The sequence below is a fragment of the Candoia aspera genome, chromosome 3 (genome assembly GCF_035149785.1).
Source record: "Candoia aspera isolate rCanAsp1 chromosome 3, rCanAsp1.hap2, whole genome shotgun sequence".
Taxonomy (NCBI): Eukaryota; Metazoa; Chordata; class Lepidosauria; order Squamata; family Boidae; genus Candoia; species Candoia aspera.
This window is the reverse complement of record NC_086155.1, coordinates 53,923,023-53,944,256: the sequence shown is the minus strand read 5'-3', so window position 1 is coordinate 53,944,256 and position 21,234 is coordinate 53,923,023. Positions and strand designations below refer to the sequence as shown.

Below are 21,234 nucleotides of genomic sequence, written 5' to 3'. Positions count from 1 at the left end.
GGGGGTCCCTGCATTTTCTGAACATTTATTCAATGGTCTGTGATTGCACAGAATCTGAGAAACTCTGCAGTAGAAGCACCCTGCAGATCCTCCAGTGAATTTAAAATGAATTGTGCTTCTTCGCTAGGCAAGCTGGGAAGAAGAGAACATTGGCACCTTGCAGGCACAGTCACTGAAGAGCCATTCTTATACATCATTGTGTCATCAGAATGCAGTCAGTTTATACATGTTGGCTATGACTGCTTGATTACAAAGAAAATGATATGCTGCATATTGTTATCTCAGTGAGCTGACCCTTCAATATAAAACATGTCTTCACCATTTACATTGGACAGGCCTAGCTTAACTGAAGCTCTGGATCTTTAAAAAAAATAGAAAAACTATTGAAGAGATTTCTGCTCGTTATTAAATTTAAATAAATAATTGGGAGCATCCTTCCTTCAAGCAGCACATCTGGTGAACAGCTTACCCAGGGAGCAAGTCAACTGTGACAAGAGTGTATGAAGCAACTATGGCATCAAATGTTACTTGGCGCATCCTATAATTTTTGTGCAGTCTGCCCAAGCATGCATAAAAATAACTACATCACAGAAGCTTTATCTCCAATATCCTATTTGCTGAAGGCTCAAATGATTGCTAGCCTTTATTACACAAATAGCTGTCATTAGGATGAGGACTGCGTGAAATTGCCAAGTCTCTCTCCTGAATTCAAGAGCCCATTTTGCATCTCTCTGCTGTGTCTATTACAGCAGATTCCCAGAAATTCCAGCTAGCATAAGAATAGGTAGGAAATCCAGGAATTGCAGACCCAACAGATCTGGAGTACTCCAGGTTCAGCAAAGCTGCCGGTATACACAAAGAGAATGGTGCATGTGTATTGAAGGGACAACACACCACACACATTATGTATGCCTCTGGCTGCAAACAAGTAATCAGTTCCTTTCTGTTCTTTCTAGGGCTGCCATCCCATGCAAAGTTACCAGGAAGCATGCCAGAATGAACCCAGGAAAACTTATTCCTGAATTTTAAAAATTGAGAAATGCTGTTAAGCATCCAGCAAGAAAGCAACCATCTTCCCTGTTTCAGTAAGAAGCACATCATCGAAAACTCCACAGGGATACGAATAACATGAATCCCGATCGCCTGTTTTCCACATTTCCCCCGCATAAAGGGGACATGAGCAGGGAAACAATCACAATTCATTTCTGTGTCAGGCGAGCTATCCTCACTTTCTCCCGTTGAGAATAGCAGCCATCGCAACCCAGTCGTGCTCACCTCCTGCGCTGGGAGCCTGAAGGCTGGCCCGCTTCCTCAGAGGGGAGCCGCTTTTGAGGGGACCGATGCCAGAGGACATTTTGCTCGCTCCTGATGCTCCGTAGAAGCCTTGCAATCGGCGTTGCTGCGGCCACCCGGCTCCAAAAAAAAAAAAAAAAAAAGCGGCGGAGACAGGGTCGCGTTCGCCCCTTGCTATTGATTGATGGAGGCGCGTGGGAGAGAAAGACAGAGGAGCCCACGCAGACAGGATGGATTAGGGGGTCTCTGACGATCGAGATCTCTCTCTCTCTCTACCCCCCACTCAATTCGCTGGTTGATGGACTGGAAATGGAGGCAAGATTTACGCTCCTCTCGCAACTTACATGGCAACAGAGCTTTCCTTGCATTTGATGGCGTGGCTCGGCAGGGCTTTCGGCGCTAGGCTTTGTAAGACCCGCCCACCTTCCACGGCTCCCTGAAGCTGAACAAGTGCGTGATGCTGCATTCTCCTTTCGAGGGGGGAAAGCCACAAACGCTCGTAAGATTGTCACAGCCAACCCTAGCTGCTTTCACTAATATTCTCCCTCCCACTTCGGCACCGCAGACAAGATGGTGCGGATCTGCCGGGTGAGAGGGCGCCAAAGTCGACTCCCAGTCTAAGGAACCCCGAAAGTCATCAATCCAGCGCCAAAAAGGGGGTTTCTTGCGTCCCTTCGCGCAAGAGCGGCAGCATCACTTATCCTCCATGGAATGACGGCCCAACATACTGGAAGAAGCCAGCTTTTCACACTTAGGAAGAGTCTGGCTTGTTTAACCTGATTCACACTGCACAGTCATTAACCAAGTGGCTGGGGCTGGGTTCCTGCAACAGCGTACACCAACCTGTAAGTGGGCTAGTTCGGTTGCCCATGTTGTGCGACCCCAACCAATTCTAGAGCAACTTTTCTGTGTGCAGAAATCGCACTAAGCCATTAAAGCCATAACTTATAAGTCAACCGCAATTCGACAAAGTTAGGGCTAAGCAAACCGGCTTAGCGGTAGGCGTCTACCGGTTTAAAGAAAACGAGAAACGGCTAAAACTACTCTTTGGTCGCCTCCACAACGTTAAACCGGCGTGCATGGATTCCCCTCCCCTAAGTAGTGCACGCTATAAGAATTTAATCTAGAAAAAGCAATGGCGTTAAAATGCAAAAGTTGCGCTTCGCCCCCATCAGCCTTTCTCCAGTCTTCCTTTCCACCGGAAGCGGCCTACTTCGTGACGCGCCAGCAGCCTGGGAGTCAGGGCAAGTGCCCGGGGGCGGGGAAACGGGTCGGAAAGGGCTTCTCGGACGGGGGCCCCGTCTCCCCGCCGGGAAACGCTTGCGGGCACCCCAGGCCAGTTTCAGGCAATGCAGCGGAGTTCGAAAAGGTCGGCTCTTCCCGCTCGGCTCCAGCTCCCCCCGCCTTCCTTGGAGATGCCCGGCGCGCAGCCGCTCCGCCTGCGGCAAGGGAGGCCGAGCTTGCAAGCGGGGTGCAAATCCAAGCTGAGCTCCTCTGGGGGACTCGCTGGCAGAAGGGGCAGCGGCGCCAGCGATGCGAGGCCGGGACAATCCGGGGAATAGCGTGCCTTCTTGCGGAAAAGAGTTGTCTCCCCACGGGAGCGAGCGGCCGGGGCAGGGGGAAAGGAAGTCAGCTGCATCTGAGAAATGGCGCCGTCGACCGAGGGGCTGCTGTTACCGCTTGTACGGAGTTCCAAGTTAATTATTCCCCGCAAACCGGGATCACTAGCAACATTCTGAGTAATGGTCCTCGCCTACTCCTGGTTCTTCTCAAACGATCTAACGCGTCCCTCCCGGCCTTAGTTTGAAAGAAACTGAGCCACGCTAAAGCGGAGGGAAAAAACGACCCAGAAAGAAAGCGTTTTGCCCGCTGCATCCGACCTCCACACCCAGGCACTTTCCGGCTTGCCGAACGACTTCCTGACTTTCCTCGGTTAAAAGAAGCCTCCGAGTTGCCTAGAAAAGAGCACCGCGCCAGCGTTTTTGTGCCTCGGAAACACAGAGCGCGATGGACTCCGCCCAGTCGACGGGAGAGCCGCGGGAAAAGCTGAGAAGTTTCCAGCCAGGGATGCCGGCAGAGTGGCTCTAGGGAGCAGTCTCGTGCCTCCCGACCGGCTTAGCCTTCAGCGCCTGTGTGCCCCGAGCAGCAGTTAGGAGAGATGAATTCCAACCTGTTTGAAGGAATGAGGCTGGGGTAGTAGCTGGAGGAATTGGGAGAAGGAAGGAGAGCACTCCCTTGAGCAAAGGAAAAGAGGTGACCGGGGGTGGCGTGGCGTGGCGTGGGGGGGGGGGGAGGAAAAGAGAAAGGAGCTAGTCGGGAACTTACTTTGCTTCAAAACAGCGAAGGTTCTTCCCTACCTGAAGCCATCCTTCGGCCGGCTGAGAGGTCCAGTAAGTGAAGGCCCGGCTGCTTTCCCGGCTAGCAAGGAAATCGGACAGAGGGCAGCCCCTCCGACTCCAAGAGCCGGGCGAGGCTGAGGGGGGCGGGTGGGGGTTGCACAAGCACTTCCTGGTCCAAGGTTCCAGCTCAGCTCAGCTGGGTGGTTTTGGCTGGGCGAAGGGACTGAGCCTGGCTGCTATTTTGCCAGCGCTGGTGTTCCCTCCCCTCTCCTCTCCTCCCTTGCAGGGTCCGGAACAGCCGGTGCTGGCTTCTGGGCGGAAAGGCAGCTGTTCCTGGACCGAAGAGGAAGCCGTCTTCGGGGTGGGCAGCCGGGCTGCCTCGCAAAATTAAATCGCGGCGCTCGGGTCAGAAGCCTCCGCGCAGTGGTGGGAGCGAACCCTGTCAGGCGTTAAGGTTGCCCGAAGAACAGCACCTTCTCGCGGCAAAATGGAGAACTAGCACTTAACGGAGGGAAGACGTCTCGAAATCCTGAGCAAATTCTGAGAAAGTAATTCAGTGTTCTCTGATGAGCTGCCTGATGACAGGTGTTTTTATTTTTTTAAGATGTGGAGAAAAAAAGATACGGTGTCTTATAATCAGTCTTTTCTTTTCAGTCATAAATACATTTTTTCAAATAATTTTATTATGAGTTACAAATAGAATAAAAACTAAGACAAGCTACAAAAATATAGAAACACAAAAAAGGGGAAAAAGTGTAGAAAAAAAGTAACTTCCCCCCTTCATCCCAGCAAGTAAAAACAATTGTAATAGCTTATCACCATCGCTTAAAACAACATATACTCTTTACCACTCATCTCTTAACTAAAAAACAGAGTGTAAAAGCCTCATGGTTCATCAGCAAAAGTCCAGTAAGGGAAACCAGATATAACTAATTTGCTATTTTAATTTTGATTGAATAAGTCAACCCTGTACTCCTTCCCTGAATTTTTAACAGTCATAAATACAAATCAATGGGATTGGGATGGGAACAAGATTATTGCAATGCCTTTGAAGGCCCATTACCCTACAAGGCATTGTAAGAGAATTACCTTTAGAACATAAATTGTCCTAAACATAAAACTACATCAGACCAGAATAATGACAACACTGGTCACACTTCCTTAAAGTGACCAGTTAGAATAAAACAGCACTGCAAATGCTTTAAAAGTAAGTTAATGTTAAGACATTGCCAAGCAGATGAGAAAGAATAGGAGTTGTTAGATCCTGATGGCAGTCAATTACCCATTTTGTTTTTAATCACAAAGCAGCCTTATATAAAGTCATTACTGTGGTTGCATCTGCAATTGGTTGACTACTACTAGCCACATCAGCAGTTTTCCAACCCACAAGACTGATAATCTTATCAGGATTAACCTTTGGTTCATTTTTTCTCCTCCATTCCACAACTGCCCTGTAGAAATAGCTGTATAGTATTATATGCGACCAAGCAAAGCTCGTGGGAGCAAAGCTGGAGTGGACTGTTCTTTGCAGCTTTGCCCAGATCTCCACATTGCTTTTCCATTTTAATAAAGAATTATGATGTTAAATAACATTCTAACGTATTTTCCCTATTTCCACAAGTATAATTAGGTAAACTGTCAGTCTGAATTCCCAAGAAATCTGTAATTTTACATTGCTTCATTTACTCTTTGAAGAAGATCAAGTATTTCATAATACGCTACAATTATGTTGGGTTCATTTTCTGTAGCGCAAAAAAAAGAAAACAATAGCTAATGATAAATGGTTTCAGTAATACATAATTGATTCCTTAATTGTTTATGTTCTATGTTTGGGGTTCTGATTTTTTACTATTATGTATTTGTTTTAAACCAAATGCTGGATTTGGAAAGTTGTATGCCACTCAGAATCAATTGAGTGAAGTGGCCTATAAGCTGTAAGTACATAAAATAAAAATCATAACACTGTGCTAAAATGCCAGTTAACATGTAAAATAACATATTAAACATTATGGTTGATTGACTTGGAATTTTATAGTTTCCAAAGTGCTATTGATTTTCATAGAAGTTATTTATTTAAAGGATTGATATGGCTGTACATCTTGCAAAAGTGTGACTCCAACCAAGCAGGAGCCATGAAGACCCAAGAGGACCCCAAATTGCATGCCAGGTCTGGGGAGGGGCGTTTCCCCAAACCAAAGATAGAAACTTACAATTTCTGGACAATGCCCCCCCCAAATCCACATCCACTCAGTCTTGCCAAGGTTGAGCAGAAGACTATTCTTCCCTATCCAAGCACTCGCAGCCTCCAGGCATTAACACAGAATGCTGACAGTATTACTTGGACAGCCAAGGCAGAGATATACAATTTAGTATCATCACTCCATGTGGCCAAATGATCTCACCCAGCAGTTTAATGTGAATATGAAGAGCAGGGAGGGAGTGGAACCCTGTGGCACCCCACAAAGCAGGGGTCTAGGATTGGATTGCTCACCTCCCACCAATATTGTTTGAAACCAACCCCAGAGAAAGGAGAACCATTGTAGCCCCCTGCCTCAAACTGCTCATTTCCTGAACTAGACCAGAAGGATACTATGATTGATGGCATTGAAAGCTGCTGAGAGATCAAGGAGGTCCCAGATAGATGCACAGCCTCCATCCTGTGCTCTCCATTGGTCATCAGCAAGTGAAACCAATGCTGTCTTGCTGCTATGACCCAATCCAAACTGAAAGGGGTCTAGATAATCTGTTTCCTACAAGGTCCTTTGGAAGTGAAGTCTTATCAAACTTTACACCTGAACTTTAAAAGCATCTTGAAATTTGACAAGTGAAGCTTTCCTTGTCATTTAGTTTAAAGTCAAGAAAAACATCACTTGATAATGTTCATTGACCAGCTTCACTAAGTCATGTGATTTGGGTTTTTTTTTGACACAGCACAGGTGTGGGCAACACGCAGACCTAATGATTTTCAGTGTATCATATATGCCACATTACACCATTCATAAAGATGAATGCAGTCCATGATCCAAGAAAGTTGTTTAACCCTGGCTTAAGAAGTTATGATTTGAAAATCTATTGTTTATGGATCTATAAACTCAGCCATTATATCCAGCTGATATCAAATGCAGAGGAGCACCACTACTCAAAGATAGTAACTCTGACAAGCCAAAAGTTAGCCATGCTTTGGTACTGACTAGTCATGGATTCCTTCAGCTGGTGAATTCTGGAGTGGGTATTGGGACAAGGGAGAGTAATTCAAACAAACTCTCTTCTTCCAGCATTGTACTTTGCTTGCTGATAAGGTATGAGAATAGGGAAGGCTTAGAAACTTCCAGGAGGCCACATTAAGATCAGAGAGGATTATGGGGGAGAAGAAGCTGAGTAATGGAGATGCTGGCTGATGGCTGAAGAGCTATCATGGCTCAAGTGGAATAGGCAGTGCTAGTAGCTATTGAAGATCAAATATTGGACTGTTGGTTTCTATCCAGAGTAAGGTTGGCTGATAAACCTCAACTGGACCAAGCAGTTTTGGCCAATTTATGAAGTCCTGGATGGGGACAAGATTCACTGGGACAAGATTCACTGAAGCATTTGAGGGCATGCCCTGGGACAAGTGCTGAAGAGGACACCCAACTAAATGACCTATAGCTGGGGGTAAGAAGATCAGAGGTTTACCTGCCAAAGAATTAAACGGCCTGTCACCTATCATCTCTTCAACCTGGGAGTGGGTGGTACAATGCCAATGAATTATATAAGCCCTTTTCTCAGATCTAGAGTGGTAAATAGGAGTAGAACTAATAATTAGGGACTCCAAGTTGCAGGGAGAAGAATTGTGCTCACATGTGTTAGGAACACATTTATGTTAAATCATATGTTAAGCATACATCATGTGTTAAAAGTTGTTTACTTAGAGAGTTTTTGAGACATTTGAAACAGGCCTAGAGAAAACCTCTAGATATTTTTGCTTTAGACTGTGTCAGGCTATCAGGGGGTGGGAAATTGTTCACTAAAGCATGAAAAGAACTAGCAAAGTTGAAGCTGAAAAGCAAATATGCTTGTCTGCTTTGATAAGGTTTGGCTGATAGTCCAACTGCTTATTTCTGTCTTATAAGGTTGAATAAAAACAGAAAACACTAGTCTTGTCCTATCCCAATCAGATCCTGATCCCCTGTTTATGTGTCCCTGGTGACAATACCCATATATGTTGGGTTCTTACTATATGTAATAGTAAGGTCCAAAGAATCTGAAATGAGGAAAGTATAGAATGGTAATTATTTTACTACATCCACATCTTAGGAGCTCACTTCCATGACATTTCCATGATTACTGGACAATTTTCTTAGCAACATTACCGAAGGGACTTATTTCAGCCTTCTTCTAGATTTTTTTTACTTTCCAATCTTGCCTATAGCCCTAAAATTTCCTAGTAGTCTCCAATTTAGGCATTAACCGGATATGGCCTTGCATAACTGGTTATGGCACTGCCACCTGCTGTAGGCCTGCTAAAGATACTTGTAGCTTATCAATAAATGTTCCACTGAACACCAGTACTGTGCAGCGACTGAAAATCTTCAGCTCTATTAAAGACTTTGTAGTTGTATTCACTCACATTCCATATCACAGCTCTGAAATTCCCTACTGATTTCCATCCACATACTAACCAGGCCTGACCCTCCTTAGCTTCCAAGGCCTGATGAGATTAGCCAGCTGCTTCCAGTCATTGAAGCTAAGAAACAGTATTGACATGATTAAAGAAAGTGACAAAATAAGAGCTGCTGTCAGCAAAGTGGAAGGGAAGTCTCCAGCATCACACTTTATTGTCTCTATCCTGAGAAATACCAGAAGGAACAACATAGTCTGGAAAGGGAGTCTCTTGCAAAAGTGCATTACCTGGTCTTCAAGGATGCATCTCAGTAGGCTTAAGTGGTATCTTCTCTCAGATATCTAAAATATATAAACCAGATGTAACCAGTCAAGAAAGGAAACCCTCTAAACAATGTAGCATTCAATGGGCAAACACTGTTAACTGAATAGAATACATCCTAAATAATTCTCTCACTCTCTGCTGCACACTTAACCAAGAGGAAAGGGAGTTTAGAATGTGGTGCTTGGAAAGAGGATTCCCAATTCAATTCAAAAGATTCCAAGACTAAAGTGACACTTAGATAAGGAGAAAAGAAGTAGAGTCTACTGAGGAATTCTTACCCTTCAATCTGCAAGAAAGTTGCTCAGGCCTGGCGCACTACTCTGGAGCCAATGAATGAGTCCAAATGCCCCATAACCTTGGGAAGGATTTTATCAATTGATCATACTAAGAGTATGTGACCAAAAACCATGTTCTGTGTTATAATCAAACAAGTGATTACCCATTTTATACATGTGGATTCTGTGATGGCCGTTCATGGTTGATCCTGCAGATAATAATAGCCTGCTCCCAGTCACCCCAGAATCAGCCATTTCTCCCCAAGTGATAGGATCTAGATTGGCTTTCAGGTGAGCTTTTAGTCCTAAATGGTCTGATCAAGATCACTACTGGATGTTCATGTCCAGAGAATTCCCACACACTGCACCAGGAAACCAGGGATGCCCATTGTTTAGGGGATTATAGGGCATTTCTGCACCATCACTATTTTCACTCTCCCAAGCTTCAGAAGTAAGTTAAATGTGATCAGTGATTGTCTTTAACTTGGCTAACTTGTAATGCTGAGAACAAGGAATGAAAATCACTGTCATGCCCCAAGCTACTGCAGATTTGGTAGCAATAAACATTTCCTTAAATCCACTATGCACAACAGGGAAAGAAAAAAATCCAGTAGCCTAGCGCTGTATTCCAGCTATTCCAACCTGAAAAGGAAAAACTAAAAACTCTTAATTTCATCCCTACTTCTTTTATCTGGGCAAACACTCCCCTGACAGGATTTGAAGTTGGGAAACCAGGAAGAAAGGTGAAGCTAGGGTCTTTATCACCACAAAACAGAACAGCAGCATGATAGGAAGGTAGGTAGGTAGGTAGGTAGATACACACACACACACACACAGTATTGAGCTTCACTGTCTGCAAATGAACCAGATATACAGTAACTCAGCTGAGCTCCAATACTGCTGATATTGTAACAGCACAAGAGGTGTGGTTTGAAGCTTTCTTCAGGATTCTTCTCCAGAAGCCTTTTGTGGAAGAGCTGTCAGACTGGAGCATCTGGTTACATTGACCTGCTTCTCAGACCAAATGTAGCAATATTCTGCATTACGTAGAGAACATTTCTGACTTCCAGATGAAATTGCATTATGCATAGAATACTTTTGACCGCCAGATGAAATTACTGTGCATACAGTAACTACCACGCATGTTATGAAACTGAGGCACTGGATCCATACAGAAAGCTTCCTCCAGCTTCAGAAGTACATTTATCTTTAGAAATGTGGCACTGCCATGGGTACTCTCAGGCTTCACTGTACCTAACATTTTTATTGGTTTATTACTCCTGTCCCTAAAATCTCTTGAGGTACATTGATGATACCTTTATGCTTTAGAGCAGGGCTTCTCAACCAGGGTTCCATGGAACCCTAGGGTTCCACGAGAGGTCACTAAGCGTTCCCTGAGAATCACAATTTATTTTAAAAATTATTTCAAATTCGGGCAGCTTCACATTAAAGGGGTCAGTGTCATTCTTTATTTTTAGTTTAAGAACACTGTTAATGCATATATACAGGCCTACCCACGAAACGGATACAATAATTTTGTAACTTCTGGCCTATATTTGAGCCTGAATGTGCAGGGATTCCCCAAGGCCTGAAAAATATTTCAAGAGTTCCTCCAGGGTCAAAAATTGAGAAAGGCTGCTCTAGAGTTATGGACAAGAAAAGACAGTGCAACGTTCCATCAGAATTTCAATAACTTTCTAATCTGGGCCTAAATCAATCTAAACAAAATATCCAAATATTCAAATATTTATTTATTATTTTATTTTATTTCATAAATTTCATCACCACCCATCTCCCCCAGAAGAGGGACTCTGGGTGGCTATACCATGGTACTGCCTGTATGTTTCCAAACCCTTCCCATTAATTACCAGCCTTAGTTGGCTACCTCAAAACTCCATGATCTGAAGATGCCCCATAAGAGGAATTATTTCATAATGTCTTTTACTGGGATTTATTTGAAACCAGACAGGCTGCAAACTGCTGAAGTGATGATAGTACAAAGATAGTAAGAATATACACTTTTCAGACTCCTTTAACTAAGGTAAGTGCAAGAATTTCTCACTCTGCCAGGAAAATATTCTCCTGAAATATTCTCAGTTCAAAAAAATTTAGTTGGAATTGAAAGAGAATGGCTAGGGAAACTACAGAACATGCAGTACTAATAGTAACCAATCAATGACTCAAATAAAAAAAATATATTAAATTTTCCTCAAACTGAGCTTAACTCCTAGTTAGGCATAAGCAGATATGGATTGCCCTTGCTTTGTTCCAGAATGTTTTTCAACTTATTGGTTGAAGCTACAGTAAGTCCTGGTATTTCCTGTTGTTCTCCCACGCAACTAACTAGGTTTGACCCTGCTTAAGCTTTTTTTTAAAGATCAGCCAGTGTCACCTTGACTTACAACATAGCTGACAAATCTTTCAAGGAAGTTTTGTACCACTGCCATGTCACAGGCAATTCAGTGTGGAACTTAAGTGTAAGACATTCTTGTTCCCTAAGAATACTTGTAACTTTCACTGAAAAAGTTAAATATTATTTACTTTTTACATTTACAGACCACCTTTACCCATATTGCAGCCTCCAAGGAGTCCTCTGGGCATCATTTTTCAAAGGTAAAATATTTATGGGCTCTCTTCTTCTTCACCTCTCTCTGTTCTTATATCTCTTATGTTGTTTGTTGCAAATTGTTCCCCATTCACCTTCCCATTTCTGTCCCTAGTTCATGATAGGAGCTTTACCACAATCAGAAGCTGATACAGAAGCTCTATAGGGTGGCAAGTTTCATTGTGAGGATTAAAAACACATTCTGGGCAATTGCTTTGCAAAATCACTTTAATCCTTGGCCAGAGAATGGAGTATTTTTAGAAAGCTGAGCATAGGGAATTTCAGATGCTCCCTCTTGCAGCCCTTTCAAAAGCATGATGACAAGATACCTCTACAGTGAAATCACAGGAGCCCATATGAATATATTTATAGTAACTGGAATATACATGTATTTTTTAAAAAAAAAAATGGGGGAAAGTTGGTCCCCAGGAGGAGCCTGGGTGGAAGAGAATCTTGGACATTACTCACAGTGCTTGAAAATGGATCACCAAAATAGCTTTATTTGGGATGCCTTGTCCTGTAGCCCACAGCCCAGCCTTCCCAGCAATGCTATTCTTGACCCCTCACCTGACAACATTACTCAATCTTTAATCCAATGTTTTTGCATCTGTAGATAGGGAAGAGTTTTGCAGAAATAAGTCATATCTTTTTTTTCCAACAGAGAAGGCTACATTACTTGCTCATGGACACAAACAGTTCAGTTATGAATCTGATGACCACTCATACTGCCTTTCTCTCTGATTATTAGTTAATGCCATGTGTTTGATAGCTTAATGTGTTCTTCCAGTTCAAATAATGCTGCTGCTTCATCTCTTTAGCAATCTGATGAAGAGAATCATTGTTGTTTCCATTTTAAAGTTGTTGATATTGAGATATTAATATTCACAAACCTATTTTGTGATCTGTAGTTGAAGCAGGTCTGAATCAAGTATTTCAGATTGCCACAGTGGGATTAGATTTGTCTGAATGCTGAGAAATTGAATCATTTATTAATTGATTTAGCCCTTTATAGTAACAGCTGTTATCCTCTGATAAATTCTACATAGTTTTGTTTGCTTACATTAGGACAATTCATCTGCATTATGCAAAAACTTTTTCTGCATGCAGAACTTGAGGGTAAGGCTGCCATATCCCCTGGGTATCCCAGTCTTCTTTCCATGATTCAGCAGTTTAGGAATCTTGGCTGACAAGTGCCAGTAGCTCTACCCAAGACTTGAGGATCAACTCAGTTACTGCTTTCTCATCCAGTGCTGGTGCAGAAGGAGTGGCAGGACCATTAAGTAGCATGTGGCACAGGGTTCCATCTATCATTCTCTGCTGTCTCTCTTGTCGGCACCAAGAGTGCCATTTGCCACATTTCCCAGCCATTCATTACTTTCCTTGTTCTGAACACATCTAGAGGACACCAGGATGGTGAAAACTGGGTATCACATTCAGGAATGGTCATATGAAATGTCACAACAGATAGTGTTAGTGAAAGGAAAAAATTAGTCCTCTTGCTCTTCTATGAATGAGCTTTCCAGCACAGGAGCTGCATAGCTAGGGACTTCACATTACCAGGAAAACACTTTAAATAGTAGAACAAAAAATAAAAAAGATTCACAAAGTGATGTTGAGAATTGTGCAACAATTGCCCAGTATACTTAAACAATTGCACTCCACATGAAAAGGCAACAATGCTGGAAGGATTGCATTTTCCCAAACAAGTTTAGTAGGTGCTCAGAATACAGTTGTGTAGCAGAAGTACAGTTTGAGGGAAGCTACTGTATATAGATTAAAGCACCATAAGGAAACCACAATTACTATGCTAAATATTGTTTATGCAAAGGACCTGGGGAAACCTTCTCCTTCTTGTTCTCATTGGTTGGTTGGTTGATTGATTATGTGCCATCAAGTCAGTGTCAACTCTTAGCGACCTCATAGATAGATTTTTTCTATGACATCTGTCCATAACTGGTCTTTCAGGTTTTCCAACAGTGCACTTAATCACCACTGTAACTGTGACCATCCACCTTGCTGCTGGTCATCTTCTTCTCTTCCCTTCCACCTTTCCCAGCATTAGAATAGAATAGAATAGAATAGAATAGAATAGAATAGAATAGAATACAATAGAATACAATAGAATACAATAGAATACAATAGAATAGAATACTTTATTGGTCAAGTATGATTAGACATACAAGGAATTTGACTTTGGTGCAAGAGCTCTCAATATATAGAACCTTCTCCAGAGAGCTTGGTCTTTGCATAATGTGTCTGAAATAGGTTTGAGTAATTTGAGCCTGGTCCTTTGTACTTCAAGTGAGAATTCAGGGGTGATTTGTTTAATGATCCATGTGTTTGTTTTCTTGGCTATCCACAATTTTCTCAGGAGTCTTCTCCAACACCAAATTCAAAAGTGTCAATACTCTTTCTAACCTGCTTCTTCAAAGTCCACTTGTTCCTATTAAAGCATTTAATTTGGGATGGGCAAAAGTGTTCAGTTCAAATTAAAAACAAAAACATGACAATTTGCATAATTCATATGCATTTTCCCTAAAAGATGCATTTTTCCAAGCAATTTTCTCAAATACATCTGTGTATACCATCCCCATCACTGTGCAAACTTTTGCTCAATATACATTTGAGTTTTTGCTGCTATTATTATTATTATTACTACTACTACTACTCTTCAGCAAAGGATCGTTACCTTGTCGTGGTGCTGGAGCTTGAGCACCTCAATGATGCCATGAGCTAAACCGTGAAGGGCCACCCAAGACGGGAAGGTCATGACAGAGAGGTCAGACTAAATGCGATCCCCGGGGAAGGTAATGGCAACCCACCCCAGTATTCTTGCTGTGAAAACTAAATGGATCAGTACAACCAGAGATATGTCGGTATACCATCGGAAGATGAGACCCCCAGGTCGGAAGATGGTCAAAATGCTACTGGGGAGGAACAGAGGATGAGCTCAACTAGCCCCAGACGTGATGACGCAGCTAGCTCAAAGCCGAAAGGACGGCTAGCGGCCGACGGTGCTGGTGGTGAACGGCGAATCCGATGTTCTAAGGATCAACACACCATTGGAACCTGGAATGTAAGATCTATGAGCCAGGGCAAATTGGATGTGGTTATTGGTGAGATGTCAAGATTAAAGATAGACATTTTGGGCGTCAGTGAACTGAAATGGACTGGAATGGGCCACTTCACATCAAATGACCACCAGATCTACTACTGTGGACAAGAGGACCACAGAAGAAATGGAGTAGCCTTCATAATTAATAGTAAAGTGGCTAAAGCAGTGCTTGGATACAACCCAAAAAACGACAGAATGATCTCAATTCGAATTCAGGGCAAGCCATCTAACATCACAGTGATCCAAATATACGCCCCAACCACAAATGCTGAAGAAGCTGAAGTAGAGCAGTTCTATGAGGATCTGCAGCACCTACTGGACAACACGCCTAAAAGAGATGTTATTTTCATCACAGGAGACTGGAATGCTAAGGTGGGCAGTCAAATGACACCTGGAATTACAGGTAAGCATGGCCTGGGAGAACAAAATGAAGCAGGACATAGGCTGATAGAATTTTGCCAAGACAATTCACTCTGCATAACAAACACTCTCTTCCAACAACCTAAGAGACGGCTTTATACATGGACTTCACCAGATGGACAACATCGAAATCAGATTGACTACATCCTTTGCAGCCAAAGGTGGCGGACATCTGTACAGTCGGTAAAAACAAGACCTGGAGCTGACTGTAGTTCAGATCACGAACTTCTTCTTGCACAATTTAGGATCAGACTAAAGAGATTAGGGAAGACCCACAGATCAGCTAGATATGAGCTCACTAATATTCCTAAGGAATATGCAGTGGAGGTGAAGAATAGATTTAAGGGACTGGACTTAGTAGATAGGGTCCTGGAAGAACTATGGACAGAAGTTTACAACATTGTTCAGGAGGCGGCAACAAAATGCATCCCAAAGAAAGAGAAAACCAAGAAGGCAAAATGGCTGTCTGCTGAGACACTAGAAGTAGCCCAAGAAAGAAGGAAAGCAAAAGGCAACAGTGATAGGGGGAGATATGCCCAATTAAATGCAAAATTCCAGAGGTTAGCCAGAAGAGATAAGGAATTATTTTAAAACAAACAATGCGCGGAAGTGGAAGAAGACAATAGAATAGGAAGGACAAGAGACCTCTTCCAGAAAATTAGAAACATCGGAGGTAAATTCCAGGCCAAAATGGGTATGATCAAAAACAAAGATGGCAAGGACCTAACAGAAGAAGAAGAGATCAAGAAAAGGTGGCAAGAATATACAGAAGACCTGTATAGGAAGGATAACAATATCGGGGATAGCTTTGACGGTGTGGTCAGTGAGCTAGAGCCAGACATCCTGAAGAGTGAGGTTGAGTGGGCCTTAAGAAGCATTGCTAATAACAAGGCAGCAGGAGACGACGGCATCCCAGCTGAACTGTTCAAAATCTTGCAAGATGATGCTGTCAAGGTAATGCATGCTATATGCCAGCAAATTTGGAAAACACAAGAATGGCCATCAGATTGGAAAAAATCAACTTATATCCCCATACCAAAAAAGGGAAACACTAAAGACTGTTCAAACTATCGAACAGTGGCACTCATTTCACATGCCAGTAAGGTAATGCTCAAGATCCTGCAAGGTAGACTTCAGCAGTTCATGGAGCGAGAATTGCCAGATGTACAAGCTGGGTTTAGAAAAGGCAGAGGAACTAGGGACCAAATTGCCAATATCCGATGGATAATGGAAAAAGCCAGGGAGTTTCAGAAAAACATCTATTTCTGTTTTATTGACTATTCTAAAGCCTTTGACTGTGTGGACCATAACAAATTGTGGCAAGTTCTTAGTGGTATGGGGATACCAAGTCATCTTGTCTGCCTCCTGAAGAATCTGTATAACGACCAAGTAGCAACAGTAAGAACAGACCACGGAACAACGGACTGGTTTAAGATTGGGAAAGGAGTACGGCAGGGCTGTATACTCTCACCCTACCTATTCAACTTGTATGCAGAACACATCATGTGACAAGCTGGCCTTGAGGAATCCAAGGCTGGAGTTAAAATTGCTGGAAGAAACATTAACAATCTCAGATATGCAGATGATACCACTTTGATGGCTGAAAGCGAAGAGGAACTGAGGAGCCTTATGATGAAGGTGAAAGAAGAAAGTGCAAAAGCTGGTTTGCAGCTAAACCTCAAAAAAACCAAGATTATGGCAACCAGCTTGATTGATAACTGGCAAATAGAGGGAGAAAATGTAGAAGCAGTGAAAGACTTTGTATTCCTAGGTGCAAAGATTACTGCAGATGCTGACTGCAGTCAGGAAATCAGAAGACGCTTAATCCTTGGGAGAAGAGCAATGACAAATCTCGATAAAATAGTTAAGAGCAGAGACATCACACTGACAACAAAGGTCCGCATCGTTAAAGCAATGGTGTTCCCCGTAGTAACATATGGCTGCGAGAGCTGGACCATAAGGAAGGCTGAGAGAAGGAAGATTGATGCTTTTGAACTGTGGTGTTGGAGGAAAATTCTGAGAGTGCCTTGGACTGCAAGAAGATCAAACCAGTCCATCCTCCAGGAAATAAAGCCAGACTGCTCACTTGAGGGAATGATATTAAAGGCAAAACTGAAATACTTTGGCCACATCATGAGAAGACAGGACACCCTGGAGAAGATGCTGATGCTAGGGAGAGTGGAGGGGAAAAGGAAGAGGGGCCGACCAAGGGCAAGGTGGATGGATGATATTCTAGAGGTGACAGACTCGTCCCTGGGGGAGCTGGGGATGTTGACGACCGACAGGAAACTCTGGCGTGGGCTGGTCCATGAAGTCACGAAGAGTCGGAAGCGACTAAACGAATAAACAACAACAACAACTACTACTAGAACTTTGAAGAAGTATAAAACAAGATAGAAAGAATATTGACACTTTTGAACGTTGGTGTTGGAGAAAACTCCTGAAAATACCATGGATAGCCAAGAAAACGAAGAACTGGATCATAGGACAAATCAACTGAGGCACAAATGATCAGGCTCATATTATCATATTTTGGACACATTATGCAAAGACCAATTTCTCTTGAGAAGTCTATAATGCTGAAAAAGGTGGAAAGAAAGAGAAAAAGAGGAAGACTAGCAGCAAGGTGGATGGACTCAATTACCACAGTGATGAATGCACCATCAGAAGACCTGAAAAACCAAGTTGGGGACAGAACGTCTTGAAGAAGGCCTATCAATGTGGTTGCTAAGAATTGACACTGACTTAATGGCACATAATCAAACTTTCATTCTCATTATTATTATGAACTGCATCTCAAAATTTAAAAAAACGTTATGCACATGAATTCCAGTTTTTCAAGTCTGGGAAGTATGCTTGCGTGTATTCATATACAAATTTAGATGGGACTAATTTCATCTATCCCTGCTCAGAACCATGTTGCATGTGCAAAAGACTATTGAAAGTGAAAGGAAGACTCTCCCTTTGGAAGCTGTGAAGCAGAAGTGCATTCTCTAAGATTGTGGAGCTTCAGTCTTTCTCTCCCAGTGCTTCACAAGAAAAAATCCATTTCTTTCTCAACTATAGAAATCCTGATGCTGTTGGCTCATGTGATCTCACTCCATGATCTTTTTGAGTGCCTTAGGGCAGCAATTCCCAACTTTAGCTATGTTTACACTGCATAATACCATGGTATGGTAATCAACAGTCTGTTGAATAAGCAATAATTGGTGGGGTTCATACCATACGCAAAGCCACAAACAAACCACATTATGGCTTAGTGTGTGGCATGAACCCAACTTTTGGCTATTTTTGTTTTCCGTTAATATGGCCATTTCTATGGTTTAGGAAGGCTGCCTGGAACTCATTTTAACAGGGCTTAGTCATGGAAATGGCTCAGCAGGCGGTAGCATTTGGCTGACCTTGTCTGGGCCAGACCTGGTTAGTGCCTGGATCAGAGACCACCAGGGAATTCCAAGGATGTTGGCTAGGCTGGAAAGTAAAAAAAAAAAACCCAAAGGAAACCAGGACCAACCATTCCCATATTATTATTGCCTAAGGAACTGCAGCAAAGTGCCCATATGATCACCAGGAATCAAGCTTGTCTTGAGGGCACCTTAATCATTCCTTTAGTCACAGAACAAAGGAATTAATAATAAAGAAGGAGCTCCCTATGTGGCTGTATGTATGCTGCCATGCCCAGGGCAGGAAAGAAATAACTGTCCAGGCAGACTTGCAGCATGACAACAAATTCAAACAGCTTCCATGGGGATGGACAAGTTCACAACTGCTGGAACTCATGTGTAATAGTGACACGAAACAAGCAGTTTATTGTATCAGGCAAGTCTGTTGGCACCATATCCTCAGACTTCATTAGACAAAGGATATCTGGGGTAGCAGAGTATTAGCAAGGCACCCAACCCCATCTATGCAGGGCGACAAGGAGAGCATGTGATATCATGTACCTCAAAACATCATGCAGATGACTATTGTGCATTGTTCATATAGTTTCTGACTGACGCAAGTTACATAATTTGTGTCATTTGCCTGATGATGTCATGATGAATGTGACATGATGATGGTCTCTACCAGACATCTGTGACCCCCTTCCAAGGCATCTGCACAACTGATTGAAAACCCAGATTCACTGCAGGATAAATAGCAGACAGTCAGGTGGCTCTTTGGAAGAACAGCCACTACTGAGTTAATATTACCAAGGTGAGGGATGCCCTTATATGGAAAACACATGGCAGCTAGGGAGGCTTAAGACTAAACTAGATCTGGAATTGAAAAGAAAATATAACCCTTTCCTCCCCTGTGACTCTATGGTTCTTGGGAAAGCCTCTCTTCTGTGTTTGCACTGGCAGACATCCCTCAAAGCAGTTTGCATGGGGGATTTTCATGCAACGGTTTATAGGACAGATCCAAGGTCCCGATACAGGTGCATCTGGAGAGCTGCTACTGCTACTGCCATTCAATTTTAACAAAACTATAAAGACATATGTAACTTCATCTTTGCTTTGGCCTATAAGTAATACTTCTTCTTTCCTGACATGTTCTTTTGACTTAAAAGAAGGCATAATAAGATGAAGGCAAATGTAAAACCAAATTTAAGAAATTATAAAGAGGTTATACTGGATAGTAAGATAGATAGATAGATAGATAGATAGATAGATGATAGATAGATAGATAGATAGATAGATGATAGATATTTTATAAAAACAGGCATCTGCAAGGGGCAGGCCAAAAAGTCAAGATGGTGGTGACTTTTTTGATGGCCCCCTGCAGATCCCCTTATAGGAAAGCAAATCTGAATAAATCTTTCAGTGTTTATGTGTTTTATGTTTCTGTGGTGTAGAAAAAGTTAACCAAATGGTCTGATTTAGCTGAATTTTTTGTGAGATGGAATTTCACCAGTCCCATCTCACCAGGAATTGTACCAGTACATAATGTCAAACTAAGGGCACCAGAGATAAATACATCTGCAGTTTTTGCTCCCCATAAGTTTTTGAGTGTTACCATTACCTCAGTTTCTATTTTGCTTTTCCAAGTAAATGTAAATAAAAGGCAAACACCTTTTCATCTGATCGCTCATTTGAATCTGATCAGTGTCATGAGCACCGTTGAGCTGAATGCATCAGCACAACGGCACACATGACAATACCACGGAAACAAGAGTAAGGGATTAAAAGATAAGCAAAGCGACGCACAACAACAGACACAGACCCCGAGGAGAAGGGAACGACCCCAGCCGGAAAAACCAGTCAAGAGAACACAAAGGGGGAAGAGCGACAAAGACAGGGCGGATCACGAGTCACACCTGAAGCTGTCAGCAGGAACGCAAAGGATATCGCCCAGCTGACAGCAATCACCGGCCGGAGGAAGAAAACAATTATGAGCGAAGCCCGGGGCACCAGCAGGGGCCCCGTGACCCCTCACCTACCGGCAACGAAGCATACAGGACTTGGGGGGATGACACAACCCAAGGTGGGGGGGGCGCTGACTGGCACGGGCTATTTAAACCCCGCACCGGCACGCTCCCTTCACTCTCAGCTTTTCCTAGCTATGCACTATGCTGAAATAAACCAGAACCTGATCTTCCCTGAATTAGTGTCTGTGTTTTACTCAGTAGTAGGCAGCGCATGACATAAAGCTGAGATTCATAAACTCAGCCTCGCCAAGCCCCACCGGACAACAACGAGCCGCGGGAGGAACAGACGGCGAGAAGAACACGAGCGGAGAGCAATGGAGCCGACGTGTCGCAGCCAGGACGGGCGAGCCGCATGGCGAGAGGCGGAGGAGAACCGACAGAGGCCAGAGGCAACGCGGACCCCAGGAGCCACGGACACCCTCCCGGCCCATCCCGAGCCTCAGCCCCACCCCCGGAGGGAGGCGGAGGCAACCCGACCACGGGAGGGAGCAACATACCTCCCGAGACCCGCGGAGACCTCCCCGCCCCACATCGCACCCCAGCCACAGGCGTGGAGCTTCAGCCCAACTGCAACAAACGCGGTGGAGGACGGAGAGATGAACCAGCCAATTCGCCCCCAAGTCGAGGGAGCTGACCAGCGGACGGAAATGCCTGAACCCCACCGGTGGCCCAACTATGCGGAGACGCCGACCGGTCCGATCACAGCTGCGGCGCGGACCTTGGACCGAGAAACGCAAGCCAGACTCACGGCCATGGAGGCCCAACTAAGGGACCTCGGGACCATGCTGCAGTCGCTGATGTCCTCCATGCCTCACAGGAACATACCCGTGCAGGTACACACCCCTATTCAAAC

At 43.6% G+C, this 21,234-nt stretch overlaps 2 protein-coding genes across 5 annotated transcripts in view; both read right to left on the bottom strand.

Moving 5' to 3' along the window:
* The window catches only part of AMPD2 (adenosine monophosphate deaminase 2), a 52,701-nt gene extending 48,661 nt beyond the window's left edge, over positions 1-4,040 (bottom strand). For 2 of the 4 annotated variants that reach the window (XM_063297719.1, XM_063297721.1), the window contains exon 1: positions 1,276-1,414. In XM_063297719.1, coding sequence (XP_063153789.1) covers positions 1,276-1,354 — 79 coding nt within the window. In that variant the 5' untranslated portion in view covers positions 1,355-1,414. Of the gene's footprint in view, positions 1-1,275; positions 1,415-3,618 lie in introns of those variants that run through there. The other 2 variants (XM_063297722.1, XM_063297720.1) reach the window with 2 other exon arrangements.
* Positions 1-21,234, bottom strand: part of GNAI3 (G protein subunit alpha i3) — a 266,408-nt gene that overhangs the window by 186,520 nt on the left and 58,654 nt on the right. The gene's annotated exons all lie outside the window — the stretch shown is intronic.